The sequence below is a fragment of the Perissodus microlepis genome, chromosome 18, assembly GCF_051167445.1.
Source record: "Perissodus microlepis isolate ML-2025 ecotype Zambia chromosome 18, ASM5116744v1, whole genome shotgun sequence".
In the NCBI taxonomy this organism is placed as follows: domain Eukaryota; kingdom Metazoa; phylum Chordata; class Actinopteri; order Cichliformes; family Cichlidae; genus Perissodus; species Perissodus microlepis.
In genome coordinates this window covers 9,610,999-9,629,855 of record NC_140478.1, presented here as the reverse complement: position 1 = coordinate 9,629,855, position 18,857 = coordinate 9,610,999, and the positions used below count along the sequence as shown (strand labels likewise).

The 18,857-nt window shown below is 42.1% G+C and overlaps 3 protein-coding genes across 5 annotated transcripts in view; 2 read left to right on the top strand and 1 right to left on the bottom strand.

Moving 5' to 3' along the window:
* The first annotated feature begins 381 nt into the window (after positions 1 to 381).
* tada1 (transcriptional adaptor 1) lies at positions 382 to 5,557 on the top strand. Its single transcript, XM_084912417.1, has 8 exons — positions 382 to 475; positions 1,051 to 1,142; positions 1,247 to 1,312; positions 1,530 to 1,624; positions 2,439 to 2,651; positions 3,216 to 3,367; positions 3,545 to 3,701; positions 4,378 to 5,557. The coding sequence occupies exons 1-8, from the start codon at positions 393 to 395 to the stop codon at positions 4,528 to 4,530; spliced, it is 1,011 nt and encodes a 336-aa protein (XP_084768543.1). The 5' UTR covers positions 382 to 392; the 3' UTR covers positions 4,531 to 5,557.
* A 407-nt stretch (positions 5,558 to 5,964) lies between these two features.
* Positions 5,965 to 18,857, top strand: part of fggy (FGGY carbohydrate kinase domain containing) — a 30,252-nt gene continuing 17,359 nt past the window's right edge. The window contains exons 1-7 of one of the 3 annotated variants that reach the window (XM_084912415.1): positions 5,965 to 7,512; positions 13,942 to 14,135; positions 15,908 to 16,019; positions 16,389 to 16,540; positions 16,722 to 16,810; positions 17,141 to 17,256; positions 17,380 to 17,508. In XM_084912415.1, coding sequence (XP_084768541.1) covers positions 7,431 to 7,512; positions 13,942 to 14,135; positions 15,908 to 16,019; positions 16,389 to 16,540; positions 16,722 to 16,810; positions 17,141 to 17,256; positions 17,380 to 17,508 — 874 coding nt within the window. In that variant the 5' untranslated portion in view covers positions 5,965 to 7,430. Of the gene's footprint in view, positions 7,513 to 13,501; positions 13,642 to 13,941; positions 14,136 to 15,907; positions 16,020 to 16,388; positions 16,541 to 16,721; positions 16,811 to 17,140; positions 17,257 to 17,379; positions 17,509 to 18,857 lie in introns of those variants that run through there. The other 2 variants (XM_084912413.1, XM_084912414.1) reach the window with 2 other exon arrangements.
* On the bottom strand, positions 6,749 to 7,315 carry LOC146367246 (transcription factor Jun-like). Its single transcript, XM_084912639.1, has one exon. It carries the CDS (start codon positions 7,313 to 7,315, stop codon positions 6,749 to 6,751), a length of 567 nt encoding a protein of 188 aa, XP_084768765.1.

The window sequence follows — 18,857 nt, the reverse complement described above, 5'->3', positions numbered from 1 at the left end:
GTGTACAAATATGAAAATGATACCACACTGCCATCTAGCGGCGCAGTCGTTTGTAACAAAACCATATGGTTTAGTTATTCGTTTTACTTACATTGTGTTTTCCGCTTCTTTTTGTTGTGTGATTGATTCTGTTATTTATCTTAGCTTAGTCATTATATTTATTTAATTTAGTCACCATATTTATTTAACTTAACTTATTTGTTAATTGGTTATTGACTTTTTAATAGATTTCATTTAACTAGTTAGATTCAACTAATTTCAGCCATTAAAAATGCTAAGTGCTTTTCTCTCTTTTCGATTCATTTTGTGAAATGTATTTTCTACAATAAAGTTTATAGGTTTAGGGGGAAAAATGTTACTGTCGCCGATTGATGACGTAATTGTAGGCGTTTATGAACGTCATGGCGGCTCATGCTAGCGAGCTTGAGATTGCAAAGAAGAATTTAACGGATGCAATTGGCGATAATGTCAAACAGTAAGTGAAGTGTTGTTTGTGTGCTTGTCTTTGTTCGTAGTCTTGCGCTTTGGTCCCATTTCTGTGCCACTGAAATGAAAAGGTGACTAACATTAATTAACTGCGCCTTGGACCAATTAGCACCTAGCTATCCTCTGCTACATTTTGCAGGATTTCCCCCGTTGTTGACATATTACTGTAGCATCTCTTTGGTATTTTTTTATGTCTGTGGTGAAGGTGATGCGTAAGAAAGGTGAGGTTTACCTTGAGCTTTATTAGCTGTATGAACTTTAACGTTATGGCGGGTTTGTGTAAATCCAACTTGACGATATTTTGAAAAGTGTACCCCGAGTTGGCGAGAAGTGAAACTTAACTTAAAGACGACGAGTGAAAGAAACAGGAACAGCACTGTTGAGTATTTGTGATTTTAAAAGTTAATAGCACGTGAATAACGCGATAAAGAGACGTAATGACGTGCAGATGGTGCTTGTGTGTATGTATGCGTGTGTTTCTGTCTGTGTCCAGCATCACTTTGTGTTGTAGATGCACCTGAGTTATGTGTGTGTTGGTGCTTGCTTCTTGTTTCCTCCCTGCAGTTACTGGGCAAACCTGAAGCTGTGGTTCAAACAAAAGATCAGCAAGGAAGAGTTTGACATTGAGGCGCGCAGGCTGTTGGCACAGGAGAATGGTCAGTGCCAAAGAACAGCTCTCCTCTGTGCTAATGTGTAATGCAGAAATTATAATAATACTAATTAAAAAATGGCTTATTCTGTGTTTCCTTCATTCATCCAGTCCATGTTCACAATGATTTTCTCCTGGCTATTCTTACACGGTGCCAGATCATCGTCTCCACACCAGGTGAGTTTTTTTTATTAATAACTGAATGCCTCTGAAATTGTGGCTGAACCTATATTTTATAACAGCTGACATTTTATGTTTGTATTAAGCCATACCTTATTGTCAGGACTGGCTTAGGAGCTGTTGAGATTAAAATTCAAGACTATTTCACCAAATAAAATGGGATCTCTGTTTGTGTCTTTCATGTATCTTGTTGTGTGTCCTTTTTGTCCTCTAGAGGGTGCAGGGTCATTGCAGTGGCAAGGTAGCTGTGCTTCAAAGCCCGGCAAACCGAAGGGGAATAAGAAATGTTCCTCTAGGCAAAAATTCGACGTAAGTCCTCCTTCATATTTTCATCTCCGCACGGGCTAGATATGTTCATGTTGGCAACAACACTGCTAAAAATTTTCCCACAAATTTATATTCTTTGACAGAGGTTGCACACACACCTTTAATGAATTGTTGAAAAAAAAACTTCTTATAAGGTTCTCCTCTCTAAATATTTTAGTTGCCAGGTAGTGTAACCAGTAAACTTTTATTGAGCTGCTGCTCCATTGAGTCTCTCTGTGGATGAGCTTTATCTCTACTGTGTTGGTCTGCAACTAGTGATGATAATCCATGTTCTGCTTTGCATTCTCAAAGGGCTCAGCATAGTGCCACATGACCCATTGCTCCTGCTGAAGTTTCTGGTTCTTGGGCCATTCAGTTCACACCAGAAAAAAAAGACTGTCACCAGTCTAAGTCCGTCTGACTATTAACACAAGATCCATTTAACTCTTTACCCCTTGAAAGCCTTCTAGGAGTAACCCTTGAAGCTTTTTTCTGAACTGAGTAGTTTCTCATATTTCAGGCGTGCTTATAGAACAGGTCATTCAGTAGTAGTAGACCAAGTAGACCGATGGGTGATTTCATTTTCTGTGGCATGATTTAAAAAAAAAACCCAAAATGCATTTAAAAAAAAAAAGGCTGACATGAGTCAACAGATACACTTGGGTGGCCATCCTAAGTAAAGTGTATGTGTGCGGTACACTTAAAAAGTAAAATCACGACCGAGTGTTGCAGCTGCAAGGTTAGCCACCTCTAAATAACAGCTGTGTGCTTGAACAGTGGACTGACAATATCGCTCGGATGCTTGTGTGTCCTTCAGCATCGTTTCCAGCCTCAGAATCCTCTGAGCGCCGCCCAGCCATTCAGCCCGAGGGAGGGGGGAAGTGAGGAGGAAGAGCTGCGTCTCAGCGCCCACACTCTGCTGCTGCCCACACGGGGCCAACTGGAGGCTCGCATGATGGTGACCGCCTTTGAGGTGGGCTTGGATAACGTCACAGAAGATGCCATCAGCACCATGATCTATGCCGTTGAGGTATATACTAACAGTTCAACAGAAGAGTGACTGTTTGAGCCTCAGTGCACCCTCATAAAAGCTGAGAGTGTGACGCAAGTGATTCTTCTGCTTTTTAAGTCTGACATTGTTTAAACATCCGTGCAGTGGTTTAAATGATCAGAAAGAACATGTTCTGTGTCATTTATTATGCAGCACTGACAGCTTTGTTTTCTCCAGAGACTGAGCAGAGCTTTGTCGCTTAGTCACACCAAAATCTAACGAGATGTTTACCCATGTGTTGTTGCCAAAAGCAGGAGGGACATCAGTTTTACTGTCAGTCTGTGTCCTTTCCCAGCCCAGTGTCTTTTTCACTCAGCTGTTTGAATTATTTTAAAGTTGAGTTATGAAACAAGTATATAGAATATATATATGTAGTAAGAGAGTTCTGTCTTGATTCCATTATCAGTGATCACTTGGATTAAACTACACTAAGCTATCAGTCAGTTTACATGCAAAAGCTAATGCGACCTGTTGCACCTAGAAATGAATGGGAGCCATTTTGAGTCTGACTGTGCACTGACTCAGTGCTCTGATTTATTTCAGCACCACTTGAAAGATGTCCTGACTGCCGTAATCATGCGGAGGAAGGCGTATCGATTACGAGACAGCCGTTTCCCCTACGCCTTTGGCAATGACGTCACGCCTCAACCCTATCTGAAAAACAGCCTTGCTGCTTACCACAGTGTTGCTGATTGGTAGGGACTCCAGCTTTTGTTAGGCTGTGAGAATTCTCAGTATAAGAAAATGCATTTGATACAGAAAAATGTGTTTGCCTCGCAACTTCATTAAATCTTTTTAGTTTTTATGTTTGCATCAGTAGCTGCTTTCTTTTGCTGTCAGTATGGACTAATAGTGTACTTTTTTCCTTGAAGTCCGCCACAGAGTGCTTCCCTCCCTGCAGGCCCACCACCGCAGGTGTCACCCGATGAGGCTGAGCAGCAAGCTGTTCATTTGCTGGCTTGTTCTGCTGACAGTCTTCCTGCACCTCTCCCTCCAATCAGCATGTTTGATCTCCTCGAGGCTTTACAGGTAAAATGTGCACAACTGGTCCTAGCAACATCAGCATATTTCACAGTGAGTTTGTTTGGAACAGCCCAAAGGAAAAGTTGTGATATTGCCAGGCAAGTGGTCAAATAATACAACCTTTGACCCTGTTAAATGTGATGGAGATTTTCACCTTGAAAATTTGTGTGTGGGATTCTTAGAATGCTGTGAAGTTGTGTAATAGTCCACAAATGAGTGTGTAATAAGACTGATATAAACTCATTTTTCCAGCAAAAATGCCAAACTTTTCTAAGTTCTGGCTTCAAAACTGTGTGCAGTTGCTGCCGTTTTTTGTCTTATAATTTTCGAGCTGTCAGTTAGAGATAACAAAACTCATAGCTTTTTTTTTATTTTCTAACCAACCTATAAGTTTGAGGTCTTATTGCAGAATTGTTAGGCTGTTTGCCTTGTTTACTGAATAGTTGTGTTTACACAAAAATGCTGTTTCCTTCAGAAATGCATATGTAAAGTGTAAAGGTTTATATCTTCATGTCTTACTCTTTATGTCAGCACATGAAATTTCCCACTCATGGGACTAATAAAGGTATCTTATCTTATCTTTCTTTACTCTTAACGCTGGATTCTTCTTTTTTTCCCAAGCCTACCTTTCCATCATTTAACTATCAGAATTGAAATGGTTTTCTCATCTCGTTTAATGCAGGTTCACCACGGCGTGATGCCCTCCCACACCATGTATGCCCTCAACATGGAACGCGTCCTGTCACGGCTTTGGCACCCCAGCCATGAAGAACTAGAGCAGGACCACATCCACCGGCAGCGCATAGCTGCTAAAGAGGGCGTGCTCGTCAGCTGAGAGCCCCCGGCCACAGGACTGTGCACAGACTATGGGGGTTATCAGGAACCAAACACAAGAACGACCCCCAGATAGATATAATTTAGGAACTCAACTCTGTGTTCGAGAACTTAAAGCTGTTTAGAACCTGGAAAAATTTGTGTTGCACAGAAAGATGGAAGACAAGTAAGATCAAAAGAAGCTGTTGGATGAGACCAGAGCAGGCAGTCGGCTCCAGTAATCAACTCCACCAGTCGCTTCTGGCAGACAACCGTCATTTTGTAACTTCTGATCCATAGTAGAATATAGTGTTTCATTTTATGTACACTGTCTGGGGATCCAGTGCAGGATGCAGTTGTGGAGTTTGTGGATAAGATGCCTTAACAGACTAAACCCTGTCTGAGTTGCCTCGAGTTCGTCTTTGTTCACATTGTCAGATACGCATCAAAACATCCTGTAAAGATACAGAAAAGCACATATCTAATCCTCAAGTGTTGTGTAAATAACCAGTTAACAACATGACATACGGCACGTATAAAAGATTACAAGCATTTAAATGGTCATAAAAGTCCTGGGCAGAATATGTAGGTGTATTCATTTAATGGCTGATTAAATCTTGTGTCAGGCTGAAGTTGAGGGAATCTATGAGGAGCTTATCTAAACCAATGTACCAAGACTCAAACATAGAAACAGTCCTGTCATAACAGGTAGGGCCAGGGTGTATCAAGCAGTGAGTGAAAGCACCTGTGTGGGTTTACAGTCTGTGTGTAGGGTCTTTAAACTGCCAGACAGCTGCCTCCTCCAATCATTTACCAGCTGGTAAATGACTGGGCATGAACATGTGTCCAATCATTTACCAGCTTCTGGTGTCACTGTTGGGCTAAAGAGTCTGTTTTTTGTTTTATTTTGTTTTAATTTCTTCCCAAGTAATTGAACATGTGCCCCTCTGTTCAGGTTAAATGTATAAAATGTATACATTTGTACTTTTTTTTCTACAGAAACTTATTTATATTACAGACAGTAGTTGAGAAAATAAATTTAAAAAATACACCGCCTCCTCTTTACAAAGTATCTCTTCTCCACTCACTCCCTTCAAGTGTGTAAACAGATCTGCCTCGGCTTCATGGCGTTTCTTGTAAAAGAGTCACCAGCTGTAGTGGGAGGACGGTGACTATTACTCGCTCGCGCGCACATACACACCCCCACCCGTCCCAGCGGACCTCTTGCCATATTTGGCTGCCTGCAGCTCACTTCCGACGCTTCGCTGTCCAATGGGCGTCCGAGTAGCTTCGGCAACCATCGGGTGCGCCTCAGCGAGCTGGTGACTCAGTCTCCCGTCCGCCCCAGTTTCTCCAACAACAAACACTCCATGTAACACACTGCAAGACTATCCGGTCACCTCCAGGCTCATTTATCGTTAATCACAAAGCCACAACACACATCCTGCTGCATGTCCAACACTTTTATTTTCTCATATTTACAGTTAAGTGCTCAAAATACTGCGTACAAATATTACTAAGTGTTAACTTGAGGTTTAACATTAGTTACAACTATATCACAAAGTTGCTTGAAGGTAAGTATTAAGAAAGTAAGGCAGTTTTGTCAGTAAACACACACCTATGAGTCTTTAGGGAAAGGTGTGAACTTTTGTTGTTGTTAGTGTTCTGTACATATAATCGTTGGTGCCTGGGATACTCAGTGCTTGACTCATGTCTATATGCATACGTTGCTACTTGACATAGTGAAAGGTTCTGTTCACATTGTGTCTATGCAATTTGAGCCCACATAAGCCCTATCTCTCCTCCAGTCAGGATGCAGGATATGTGTGGGCCACAGTCGAGTGATAAGATGTGGACACTTGCCATAGCTGGTTTGACAGATTACAGATTTCATTGTGTAGTTTAAGGTGGAAATAAATGACAAAGACACAAAAAAATGCCAAAAACATGTAACAAGCCAGATCAGAGGCGCTGGCAGAGCCAAGGTTCCATCTGAGCTGTGTGCGCCTGTGCAATAAGTTTGATGGCTTCTGCTCTGTGATAATTCACCGTTGCTGACCAATACCAAGCATCTTGTCAGTCAGCCTCCATGTGGATACAGTCTGAGCGGATATTTTGGTGGAGGAGAAAAAAAAACAATGCGCTGAGACTTCCCTGAAAGGCTGAACGGGCCACTTTAAGCTGCATTTGGTCCCCGAGCAGTGTCCCTTGGTTCTTTTTATTTTCTTCTCTTGGCAAGTCTAGTAAGCTTGGAGCTGCTGCGTCAAAATGAGCTGGCAGCCGCTGTTAACGTGGTCCATCACCTTTTGTTTGAGCAGAGCCAGCTCGTCCCGCAGGACGTTGGCAGAGGAAACCAACTCCGTGTTTTGGCTCTTTAGGTTTTTGACCCTGTCCTCCAGTCGGGCGATCCTCTCCAGCTTCCTTTTCCGGCATTTGGACGCGGCCACCCTGTTCCTCATGCGCTTTCTTTCAGCTTTGATGCGCTCTTGGGACTCCATGTCGATGGGGGAGAGCGGTGGGGTCTCGCCGGACATCTCCGGGACCGTCTGTGGCTCCTCTTTGAGCGCGTGTAGCCGTGAGTGCTGCGCAGCTACCGGCAGCTGGTGGTCCATGTGGTTGTGGGACGGCTGTGGGGCCGCCGGGTAACTTGTAGGTGGAGGTGGCTGTCTCTCGCCGGCAGGTGCGGGCGTGGAGCCTATTACAGCCCGAGTGAAGCTGCTCAAGTTGGTGTACTCCGGCGGCTCTGTGCGCACCGTGCAGCTGTAGGAAATCCCGCCGCTCTCGGGCGCAGCGGAGCCGGATGTCATGCCGTTGGCCGAGCCGGTCTGTGGGTCGGGCTGGGCGGCAGGTATCTGCTGCTGGTAGTGGAGCTCAGCCAGCGCCCTCACAAACCCTTCAGCGAAGCCCTCCTGCTCGTCGGTGATGTTCTTGGGGCAGATGAACTGGGTCGGGGTGGGAGTTGTCAGCCCGTTGCAAGACTGGATGATCAGTCTCTCCAGTTCAGGTGAGGCCAGCTTCAGTAACCCGACATCAGGGGACGTCAGGATGTCCAGGGCCTTGGCGCCCAAATGAGGTTTAAAGTTCTTCGGGTCGTTCAGATTCAGGGTCATGGTCTGTTTGAGGGTTTTAGGGTTGAAGCCGTACACTGCCGCCCCGTCCCGCTGAGAGTTGGAGGCTTCGTCGTAGAAGGTCGCTTCCATTTTTCTGGACATAAAGTTTTGTTCACCCTGAGGGAGATCTTTCTTTTTCTCCTTTAAAAAAGAAACGAGAAAACAGTCCAAGGTCGACTGTTTACATAGGTCCCGTGACAGTCCGTCAACTGGATTGCGATAGAGTACGCCTATTGTTGAAGTTCAACTCACTTGACAACTTTATGTCCTGGGAAAACTTTTCTTTTGTGCGCCCTGCGCTCATCAACAACCAAAAATTATCCCCCCGCCGCCGGGTCTCCGTGTCCGGACACACCGAATGTCTTCCGTGACTTATCCTCGCTCCCAAAAAGTAAAAACAGTGCCCGAAAACGTCTAATACTTTCTATCACTTCCAACGTGGAGACGAACTTTATCCACCTCTAAGCTGCAGCTCGCCTGAAAATAACAATGATGTCATTTCTACAGCCAGCGATTGGCTGGAGATGACTTGGTAGGCGGGATGTGTCTAATGACATGCAGGTTGCTCTGACAACAGGCCATATCCCCGCCCACCGCGATGGCTTATGGGATTAGGTAATGCAGACAGTGGAGCAATGTACTCTGGGATTACGTAGTGTTTTTGAATATTTAGTTACCCGCTCAATTACTAGTTATCCCCCGAAGTGCGCGCTGAGGGTGCGCAGAGATGAGCGCTGATTAGAAATGAACCAGGAATCTTTAAATAAGATGTTTCGGATCAGGAACATGTGATCTACGGCTGTAGGTTTCACAGGCTTAAATATTAAAAAAAAATAAATCACAACAAAGAGATAATTAACCTGCTTGAAAATGCAGAAATTGTGGTGATCAGTGTGTGTGGCTGTACAGGAAGAACTACACGGGACTTTTGAGGAAGTGGGCACAGGTTGGCTGGTAAAGCAGGGTTAAAGACAGGAAAGAACAAGAACCTGACGTGCGTTGAGAGCTCCTTTGTTGCCCACAAAATATGTGGTCCTGCACCTGTGCTGGTTTTAAGTTTCTTTTTGATTTCTTGCTATGTGAAGATGGCATGTGTCCTCAGCAGTGCACATATTTACTCGGAAAATGTGTACCTGTGCCATACAGTATGTGGAAACAAGTAATATTCAAAAAGCTTAGAAATATAAGAACAAAAAAATTATTATATGTAAACAAATGAGTATTAATACATAAATGTACACTAGGCCGTAAGCACTAATTTATATTCTTGTATGGGTACTCCATGTATCTATACATGAAATTTATAATAGACTATAAGATTTGTGCATCTCTAACACTAACATTGTTGTATAACAAACATTTATGCAGTTATGGTCTGTTTTTCTTAGTACCAGTATCATATGATGCCATAAAATCAAGTTAGCTGCTGAGCCAAAGAGTATTTTATTTAGCTGATCATTTTCAGAAAAAAAAGCTCTTCCAGGAGAAATTTGTTCCACTCTTTAAGGAACATCAGCTTGTAAATTTCCACAGCAGCCTTTTAGAGTGTTTTTTCTCTTGAATGTGTTCATGCGGAGAGGATGTCAGTCATTCTTTTTGATGTGTGGCTAAAAGAAAACCCAAAGTTGCGTAATCCTATTTGGAGTGTGCCAAACGTTTGGCATGACGTGAAAATAAACTAGCATGCAACTTTTTGTTTTGATTAAGGTGCAGTACTAGTTAAAACATTTATGGACTTTTCCACATATTTATTTTACAATGCATTTTTGCACAACATAAAAAGTAGTTAAAATAAATAATCGTAAAATACAAATGGAGCTCTATTTTAGGTACGATTGTGACCAATCTATAGATGAAGTCTGCAACAGCAAAGATGATGGCACAGGTGTAACTTCCAGGGGACATTTTTAAAACCTTATATTGAGGGGAAAGCCAGCACATTTAACAGCTATATATAATTTTTTAAAGATATTGATGGGGGAGTGTTTGTTTCCTGTAGTGGCCAATCAAATTAAACTTATTTTTAATTATGTCATGAAATAAATACCCAAATAAGTTCCTGCGATAGATGGATGCTGAGTGGTGAGACTTGCTCGAAGGACTTTGATATGACACGTGAATTCCTTAAACACTGTAATTTTTGATTAATTGTTATTGAGCAAAATTTGTCAACGCTGATAAGGCCACACTATTAAAAACTCTAGGCAACCTTAACACTGAACTGTGCTGAGAAAAAAAAAGACCATTGATTTAATGACGTATATGAGGGGATAGCAACATACGGACCAGATCTTACCTATGCACTGACAGGCTAACCCAACCCTAAATCTGCACAAAAAGTAAGGAAATTTGCGCTTGGTCAGCTTTTTCTTTCTTGGTAATTTCTTTCTTTCTTTTGTTCCCCTAAAATAATAACACATTTGTAAGGAAAATGCATTTACAGGTTGAGCAGCAGAGTTGAGTATGTGGACTGAACCCATGAAAACCTTGTCAGATCTTTTCTTCTTATGTCAAACAGCTTATTCTGCTATTGACTCTTGTTGTGAGCTGCTAGCACCCCAGCATGTGAGCATGGACCCTGCTAGAGCTGCTCCAAGCATGCCCCATTTGACTGATCTGGATCGGACTTGTGCCATAGTGTAACTTGTGTTTTATAAGACCAAGTATCAGCATTATTTGGAGTAAGCCCTAGTATCATCTCCAAATTGAAGGCCAACTTCTATCTAATGGGGAATGTCAGAGACAGTCATTGAAGTGGGCGTCCCAAAACGCCGCCGCCACAAGAAGACCATTTCCTCACGTTGTCAGAACCGTAGGCAGTCTTCTACAGATTTGCAGTCAAGGCTTGCAGGACGACATAGCAGTGGGTAGGCAACTCCCTCACTGGAAAAACAAGGCTTGTCGTCACTGGCGGCAATCTGAATGCATATCAAGATATTGAGATGAGATTCTACAACCAGTAGCAATCCCATGTCTCCACAGTCTGGGACAGAATTCAGTCCTCTAAGACGACAATACTCACCTCCACAGAGAGGGGTTTATCAGAGACTACCTTCAGAACTTGGGAGTGGAGAAGATGGAATAGCCTGCCTGAAGTCCTGACTTCAACCCCCCTGAACACTCGTGGGCGTGCTGTTCATGACCAACACAACCATATTGGCTGACTCGCGACAAGTCGGTTGAAGAATGGGATGCCATCCCACAGCAGTGCCTGACCAAGCTGGTGACCAGCATGAAGAGGAGCATGTGTATGGTTCTTCCACATGCTACTAAGGTCCCTGTTTGTTAAATGAATAAACTGTTAAATTGTCAATATGTATTGTTTCTTCGGACGAAATCATCCAATCTAATAAACAACACCAAACAAAAGTCCACAGCAGAATAAGTTGTTTGGTACTGGCAGAGAAGCATGGGTGCAGCCCACACACTCAACTCATGAATGCATTTTCCTACAAATGTGGCACCATTTAGTGGAAAATAAACAGGCTGTCCAACAGTATAAGATTTATTGCCAAGCAACATTGTTACAACACCAAAATAACTGACCAAACACAAATTTCCTTATTATTCTGCTAAGTTTGCAGTATATCTTATCTGCAGGCGGTACATGAGACAGGTTTGTGATTACACAGACTTAGTCTATGCTTGGACAAGTCATTATATCTGTAAAAATGTGTAAAAATATTGAATGCATTCTTTGGCATTGCAGTCTTAACCACCCTGCACTGTATGTATGAATATGTGTTCATTCATTCACATAGGTAGACACAAAGCCAGCTAATGACAGCTGCTGTCCAGTCTGTCTGGTCTACCCCATTGTATTATTAAACATGTTCTCCTCAAGCCAACTATAAATAAGTTAACAGCCCAGACAGACAGGCTGGGATAACCAGGGCAGCCTGAGGTCAACACTCTCCAGATGACATGTTGTCTTCATCAGAAGGCTGCGCAACACCCATTCTGAAGTATGATACTCTGAAGAATGCTTTAGAAACGTTCTTTCTTTCTCACACGGTAACGTTCTGGGCCACTCTGTCCATATACCTGTGTCAAGACCCACCGCGCAGTGTTTCCAATCAAACTATCGCTATGGCCTGGCCATGCTTCCTGTTTCTCTGTCAGCTTTTCCTCTCTACTGGGTTGACGGGGTCGCCTTTAGATAACAGTGCTTTCCTCCTCCCTGGCTGGGCCAGCTGTTTCCACTGCATGGAGTTTTCTAATCAGGAGCTGGTCCCGCCTGTCTCCCAACAGGCCCTGCTTTTGTTGTACAGAGGTGGGACAATCCAGCTTTCACGGAAACACCCCTCCCCTCTCCTCCCCTTTATTAGGGCAAAACACACAGAGAGAGTGTATGTGCATGTGTTGATGTATCAACAGAACAAAGTTTTGATTACCTTCAGGCATGGACTTGAGGGACACACACACACACACACACACACACACACACACACACACACACACACACTGGCCAGTGAGAGAGACAGATGAGATTTCAAACACTGTCCATGCACTGTTTGTTGGAGACCATCTGTTTCTTCCTGTCCTGCTGCTTGGTTTTTCTCTGAAGTCCATCTCTGCTGATCATTCCTTGCCCAAACATACGGGTCACATCCAGCGGCACTTCCTTTACACAGCTGCTTAGCTCCTTTAATAACACAAATAGACAAGGTAGGATTTAGAATGAAAAACTTGACTATATAAAATTCCCCACCCTTTGTCCTTCCCTCGAGCTTGAGGGTACCCTGGAGTATCTTTGCTGTGTTCCTAGAACTGCGCTCTTCTGGACAGAGATCTCAGATGTCATTCCTGGGATCTGCTTGAGCCAGTCGCCCGGTTTCCAGTCACTGCTTTGAGCGCTCCGATTTCACCCTCCACATCTTCTCTACTCTTTCAGCCCTCGGTATTTCTCGAGTTTCTCATGTTCCTTCTTCCTGATGTTCCTATTGGTTGGTATAGCTACGTCTACCACTAAGGCCTTCTCCTATGCCATTTTGACCTCGGGACTTCCAGACCATACTTCCAGAGATGTTCCTGTGTACTATGTCGGCATATACTTCCACATATGCCCTGTCTAATGGCAGCTTGCACCCTGTTGTTATGCGCTGGGTTTTCTCAGGGGCATCTTTGCACAGCCTGCACGTAGGCACGTGTCTTAGCTGATGTGATAGACTTCAGCCTCTATCAATTTTGAGCTTATAGCTTGTTCCTGTTCTGACATGATTAGTGTCCCTGTGCTGTCTTTCAGTCCAGCTTTGTCAAGCCATTGGCAGGATTTCTCTATATCAGCCACTTCTTCTATTTCTAGGTGGTACATGCTGTGCAGGGGCCTGTCCTCAATGATGGGTCCTGTTCTTTCTCCTCATCTTTCTGCTGCCTGAGGTATCCACTAAGCACACAATCAGTTGTGGCCAGTTGTGGTTTATATATATCATAAAAGCAACTGAAATTACCAATGTCCTTTATTACAAATGTTGTGTAGGAATCAGTAGTTCTGATCTTTTGTTCCACCCCACCAGATTTAAGTTGTATTTCTAATTATTTTTTTTATTTTTATTTCATTTTTAATTGTAATTTTTAATTCAGTTTACTTTCAGCCCCCCCCCCAGCGCGTAGTTTATATTTTATAGTTTTTATTTAAATACTATAAAATATACAGGTTATCAGGTAATTCTGATAACCTGCACTCCACAACTGGCATTGCAGTTATTTTCTGCACAGTCAAAATGTTTTCAATGGTAAACTTAGACTTTTCAGATAATAAAAGATATAAATGTAAAATATCAAAATATTTAAATGTATATATAAAAAATATGGCATGATGAAAAAGTGAATAAGCTGATTTCTGAAGCTAAAATGCCTGAACAACTTAGCATACGGTAAGCTTTTTGTCCGCTTTCGCATTCCGTCCGACTCTGAGGTCCAGCAGCGTTAAAGCAATGCTTTAACTCTGAAAGTACCCTGATCACAAACTTGAACGATCAACATAAATGCTCTGCGGACTAAAATAATTGTTTAATCGCTGGGTAAGTGTCGTGTCAGATTACGCACTCGCGTCCTATTTGTTTATTAATAAGTACTTTATAAGTACTAGTCTGTTATTATTGCTGAAAACTCTGTTTTACCAGCTGCTGCTGCACTTCACACATTCCTGCCCTCCAACCGTCTGCAGGAGTGTGTGAAGATGGTAAAAAGAAGACATTTTTCAAAAGCAAAATACGCAAATTGCCTTAATAATTGCGTTTTTCTTGCATTTGTATAACCTGCTCAAAGTCGACACTGATAATGTAACCTGGTTAATAATAAACCTCCTCCCCCACTTTCAGGTCATCTCCTCATGGCAGAGATTTTTTATGTTGGAGTGGACGTGGGCACAGCCAGTGTGAGGGCTGCACTAGTGACCAGGGAGGGCCTGCTGAAGAGCACTGCACAGGAGCCCATCGGCATTTGGGAGCCGGAGTCTGACCACTATGTCCAGTCCTCCACTGAGATCTGGGAGAAATGCTGCACAGTTGTCAAGGTGGGATGATTTATGGCCCCAGCGTGTCATATAAAAATATACATCCATCCCTCTACAGCAGCCGTCTGAGCACAGATACACCAACACAGACTCTCATGTGTTCATTTTAGCTAATTTTTAGCATGGATGTTAATAATATTTTAGCAGCTAAAGAAAAAAAAAAGCAGTTTCTTCATTATATATATGTTTTAATTATTTAAAAATTCCTTCTAAAACGTATTATTTAATATTCCTACCGCCCTTACATTGTTCTCTGCTAATTATTCCAGCATTTTCTTCACTACATCAGCCACCGTTTGTTATTTTTAGCTAACTCTTGGTAAGTCTTTCAGTCGTTGTGTATTGTCATATGCTAATGTTTCGCTTACTTTGCTATAATTACTTTAAGCTAGTTATTTCGTCTTTTTATTCAGCACCTATTTTAGGTAAAATATAAAATATATTTACTATTTTGACCATTTTGGTTACCTTTAGCTAGCTACTGTACTTGCGCTTTTTCTGCTAACTTTCTGCATTTAATTCCCTCCTAGTTCAAACTCAGCTGTTACAGTAGGCTTCTTACTACCAGTACATTTGCATAATTAATTAAACTAGCACCACTGAAGAACAATGGGCTGTGAGCTCAGTTTCTTGATCATTAATATGCCAAGTGTCATGACCATGAGGACCATTCACAAAGAATTGAGGAATGGCTTTCAGTCATTGTGCAAAGGCACTGTTTATAAGGTTGGGGAAACCTGCAGTCAGCTGAGACTGAAAAAGTTACTGGGATGAGTGACCAAGCATTTCTCCCACTGAAAAGGCTACATCCAGATGATTTTTGGGATTTCCTTACCTAAATGATTGCGCATGCATCAAGACATTTTACTTCAAGATATTGCACCTCCATTGTTTCCAATACACAAAACACTATAACCAGTGGTCTAGAATTAAGCTGTGTGTTGTTGTTACACTGTAAACTAGTTTGTTTGAAATACATTGCTGAAAAGTTGTTATGCAGGACCCAATCAATTTCCCTTTTATTTAGAACTCCCCTGTAAATACAGCATTACTGTATGTCTAAAGAATATAGGGCATATATTAGTATCAGATCATTTTTTTACTCCCTAAGTTGTCCCCCAAAATCTAGTATTGGTCAGGCTCTACTCTTAATGTCAGCACACACACTTTGGCAACAGCTGCCTTAAGTTATGGGAGGTATATACTCAGCAGCTGGCATATGTGGTGGATGACTGGTCTCTGCGACCAAAAAAATTAACATTACAGGGTTTTTCCTGGCTCCAAATGTGCCTGTGGGAGAAGCATGATTCATCCACATTAGGTTAAGGCAAAGAATATGTTTTACCTTAGTTAACAGAGGTTTATGTAATGAGAAAAATGTGAGTAAATTTAACCGTACTAAAAAAAAAAAAAAACATACCTGTTAAAAATGCTGGTTGAAATCATCAGTAGTGGTAATTTCCCCTCAGTGGAAGGCAAAAACCTCATGGGCAAGGAATATTCAGGAATAAACCTGTATTAGACTCACTACATGTTGTAAACGTGTTGTGCTGAAAAATCTTTTCTATGTATTGCCAATGTACTCCCTAGGCTTCAATGTGCACTTGGTTGGGAATCTCAAGCACACATCCTGTGTGAACAGCTGTTTATTTATGAAAGGCAGAAATTGACATCATAAGCTGGTGAATGTATTCGTGCCCTCTTACGGTTGCAGGATGAGTAAATGCACGGAGGAAATGTAATTTAAAAACAACTGCGTGTATTTGTTCCAGAAAGTTACTCACGGTGTGGAGAAGAGCCAGATTAGGGGGATTGGCTTTGATGCCACCTGCTCTCTAGTGGTTTTGGACCAAAGCTTCCAGCCTGTGCCTGTCAGTCAGGAAGGTAAGCGATTTATTTTATTGCATTTGATCTGATCTGAATGCTTGGTAAGCATTGGTTATGTAAGCCCCATTTTTGCTGAGCATTGATCCTTCAGGGGGAAAAAAAATCACCCCCTCCACAGTGAGGTCCAAGGTCATAGTCGGCTGCAGAGTAGAAGCCTGGAGCTGGATTTGAATCATGTTTTTGCTTATTAAGCAAGACACAAAAGCATGACCCAAATTCTTTGGCTAAATACTGAATTTGTACTCCAAGATGAAATCTATCCATGACAACAGTTTTATGTATCAGGTCTTAACAGATACAATATTATATCCAATATTAGCTCTCTGGTGTTTGTTGCCTTCTCCCTTACTGAACTGCTTTTCCCAGGTGACCCCCAAAGGAACGTAGTGATGTGGATGGACCATCGTGCTACAGAGCAGGCTGATCGTATAACAAAAAATGGCCACAGGGTCCTCAGCAGGGTAGGGGGAGTCATGTCACCAGAGATGCAACCCCCTAAGCTGCTCTGGCTTAAAGAGGTGAGAGGTGAACAAGGTCACCACTGATCTCTGCATGTTTTATTATTGCTCTTTGTACTGGCTGTTCAGCAGATACCTGGTGGGCTTTTTTTGTTTGTTTTTTATTACTGTTTTAGCCTTAGCATATTTGTCATACAGTTGTTGCTTTTATTCTCACACACTTTGTCTTTCACTCATTCAGAATCTAAAGGAGAGCTGCTGGAACAAAGCCAGTCACTTTTTTGATCTTCCAGACTTCTTGTCTTGGAAGGCATCCGGCTCTTTAACGAGGTGAGCTGTCGATGATGTTACGGAGACTTACACACTTATGTATGTCTAATAAAAAAAGGAGGTAGGTTTGAAAAGGATCACCACTAGCAGGCCTAAAAACCCTTGTATTAATTCAAACATATTTGCTGGTGGGCTGCCCCATTAAAAACAATAGTCTTGTTTCTGTTCTCAGTTAAAAAGAAAAGATGCAGTTGCCTAATCCTTTGTAAAATGTGTGGACAAAGTCATTGGTTTTCACAAAATACTTGTATCTAATGTGTGCTGTTAATAAAGCATGTTTATTATCCTACAGTATTTGCAAGTGGATGCATGTTGTCCAATGTTGCACAGGTCTTTATGTACTCTGGTGTGTAAGTGGACCTACTGCCCTCCAGAAGGATGGGATGCCAGCTTCTGGACGAGCATTGGACTGGACGACCTGCTGGAAAATAACTTCTCCAAAATAGGCCAGAAAATGACATTTTATACATTCAGATAGTTTGACTGATTATTTCTTATATCTTTTACAGTTTTTTGTCTCCTTTATTAAATTATAAGAATTAAAAATTTAAAATAATTTTGTCATCCAGGCAGTGTGACGTGTCCTCCAGGAAGTCCACTGGGAGAGGGCCTTACACAGGAGGCAGCAGCAGATTTGGGTTTGGACCCAGGAACTGCAGTTGGGGCTTCTCTCATTGATGCTCATGCTGGAGGCTTAGGTATCAGATGACGAATCACACTTACTTGAAAACAAAAGTATTTTCTTGTCATGAATAAGCCGAGATTACTCAGTTTGCAGCCGCTTTCACACAGCCTGTGACTGTGGCTGTTCCATATGAAAGCTATAGTGAAAGCATGGAGGGTAATCACATAGCCAAGTCATCACACACCAGAGATGCGTAGCTGTTTTTTAATGGTGTGCTGGAATGGTGCAGAAATGCTGGAGGAGCAAAAATTGCTCTATGCTGTCGCGTTGTTATGCCTATTTAAAGGTTCTGAAAGGAAAATGAAGGCATAAAATGTCAGTGATGCAAAGTTGATATTTTATTTGCAAAGTTGATATTTTGATATGCTACGTGGCTCTGTCAGGGTCACAATAAAAAAGAAGTTCATTCCTTAAGGAGCAAAGTTTAATATAAACGTTTACTAAATAGACTTTAATATTTCATAATTTCCACTTGTGGCTGTGGCTTTTCAGTATCCTGTGTGCAAAGTTTAAACTTTAACTCCAAAACAAAGCATGTGCTAAGTTAAATCATTATTTTTGTAGGTGCATGAATACACTAGGAAACCAACTTATACATCATAGTAGTATGGACAAATGTAAATTTGGGCTTGATGGTAGTGCTATATTAGATGCTAGTTTATCCATCCATTATATTTTGCTTATTCAAAGCCACGTCGCAGTAGCAGCAGGCTAAACAGGGTGCTCCGGACGGCTTTTCCAGTCCTTTCTAGGAGATCCCGGGGCATTCCCATGACGCGTCAGATATATAATCTCTCCAGGAGCTTTTGGGTCTACGCTGGATTGTCCTCCAAATTGCATATGTCAGAAAAACCTCTTAAAGGAATCTCCAAGGAGGAGGCTTCCTAACCAGATTCTTAAACCATCTAAGCTGTTTATGTTTGGCGTGGAGGAACACTGGCTCTATTTCAAGCTCTCTCCTGATGTCTGAGCTCCGCACCCTGTCTCTAGTGCTCGCAAATAAAAGAAATCAGCATAAGTTGCCCTTGTGGTGTGGCTGGGCTCAGCCTTCGAGATAGAAGCATTTTTGCACTTGTTTGTGAAATGTATGCCTATTGATCAGTGGATGATCAGTGGATGAATTATCAGGATAGTGTGATCCTCACTGAAAAGTGAAAACAACCTGCTTGACCAGCCGACAACTTGTGACTGTGCTTAGTTCCCAAAATAAATAAAAAATAAAATACCTTTTTTGGTTTTATGAGTTTGCTGGAAGAAGGAAGTGAGAAGGGAGATAATAGATGGATGATGTGATAATATTTCAACAACTATAGTTTACCACATGAGGATTAGGTGCCTAGCATGTGTTAGACATTCCCATCT

Excerpts from the sequence above, each read along its gene's own strand:
- LOC146367246 (XM_084912639.1), bottom strand. The coding sequence starts at position 7,315 with ATGACATCCGGCTCCGCTGCGCCCGAGAGCGGCGGGATTTCCTACAGC.
- tada1 (XM_084912417.1), top strand. The coding sequence starts at position 393 with ATGAACGTCATGGCGGCTCATGCTAGCGAGCTTGAGATTGCAAAGAAG. Across the intron at positions 476-1,050 it reads ATTGGCGATAATGTCAAACA|TTACTGGGCAAACCTGAAGC; the intron begins GTAAGTGAAGTG and ends TCCTCCCTGCAG. Across the intron at positions 1,143-1,246 it reads GCTGTTGGCACAGGAGAATG|TCCATGTTCACAATGATTTT; the intron begins GTCAGTGCCAAA and ends TCATTCATCCAG.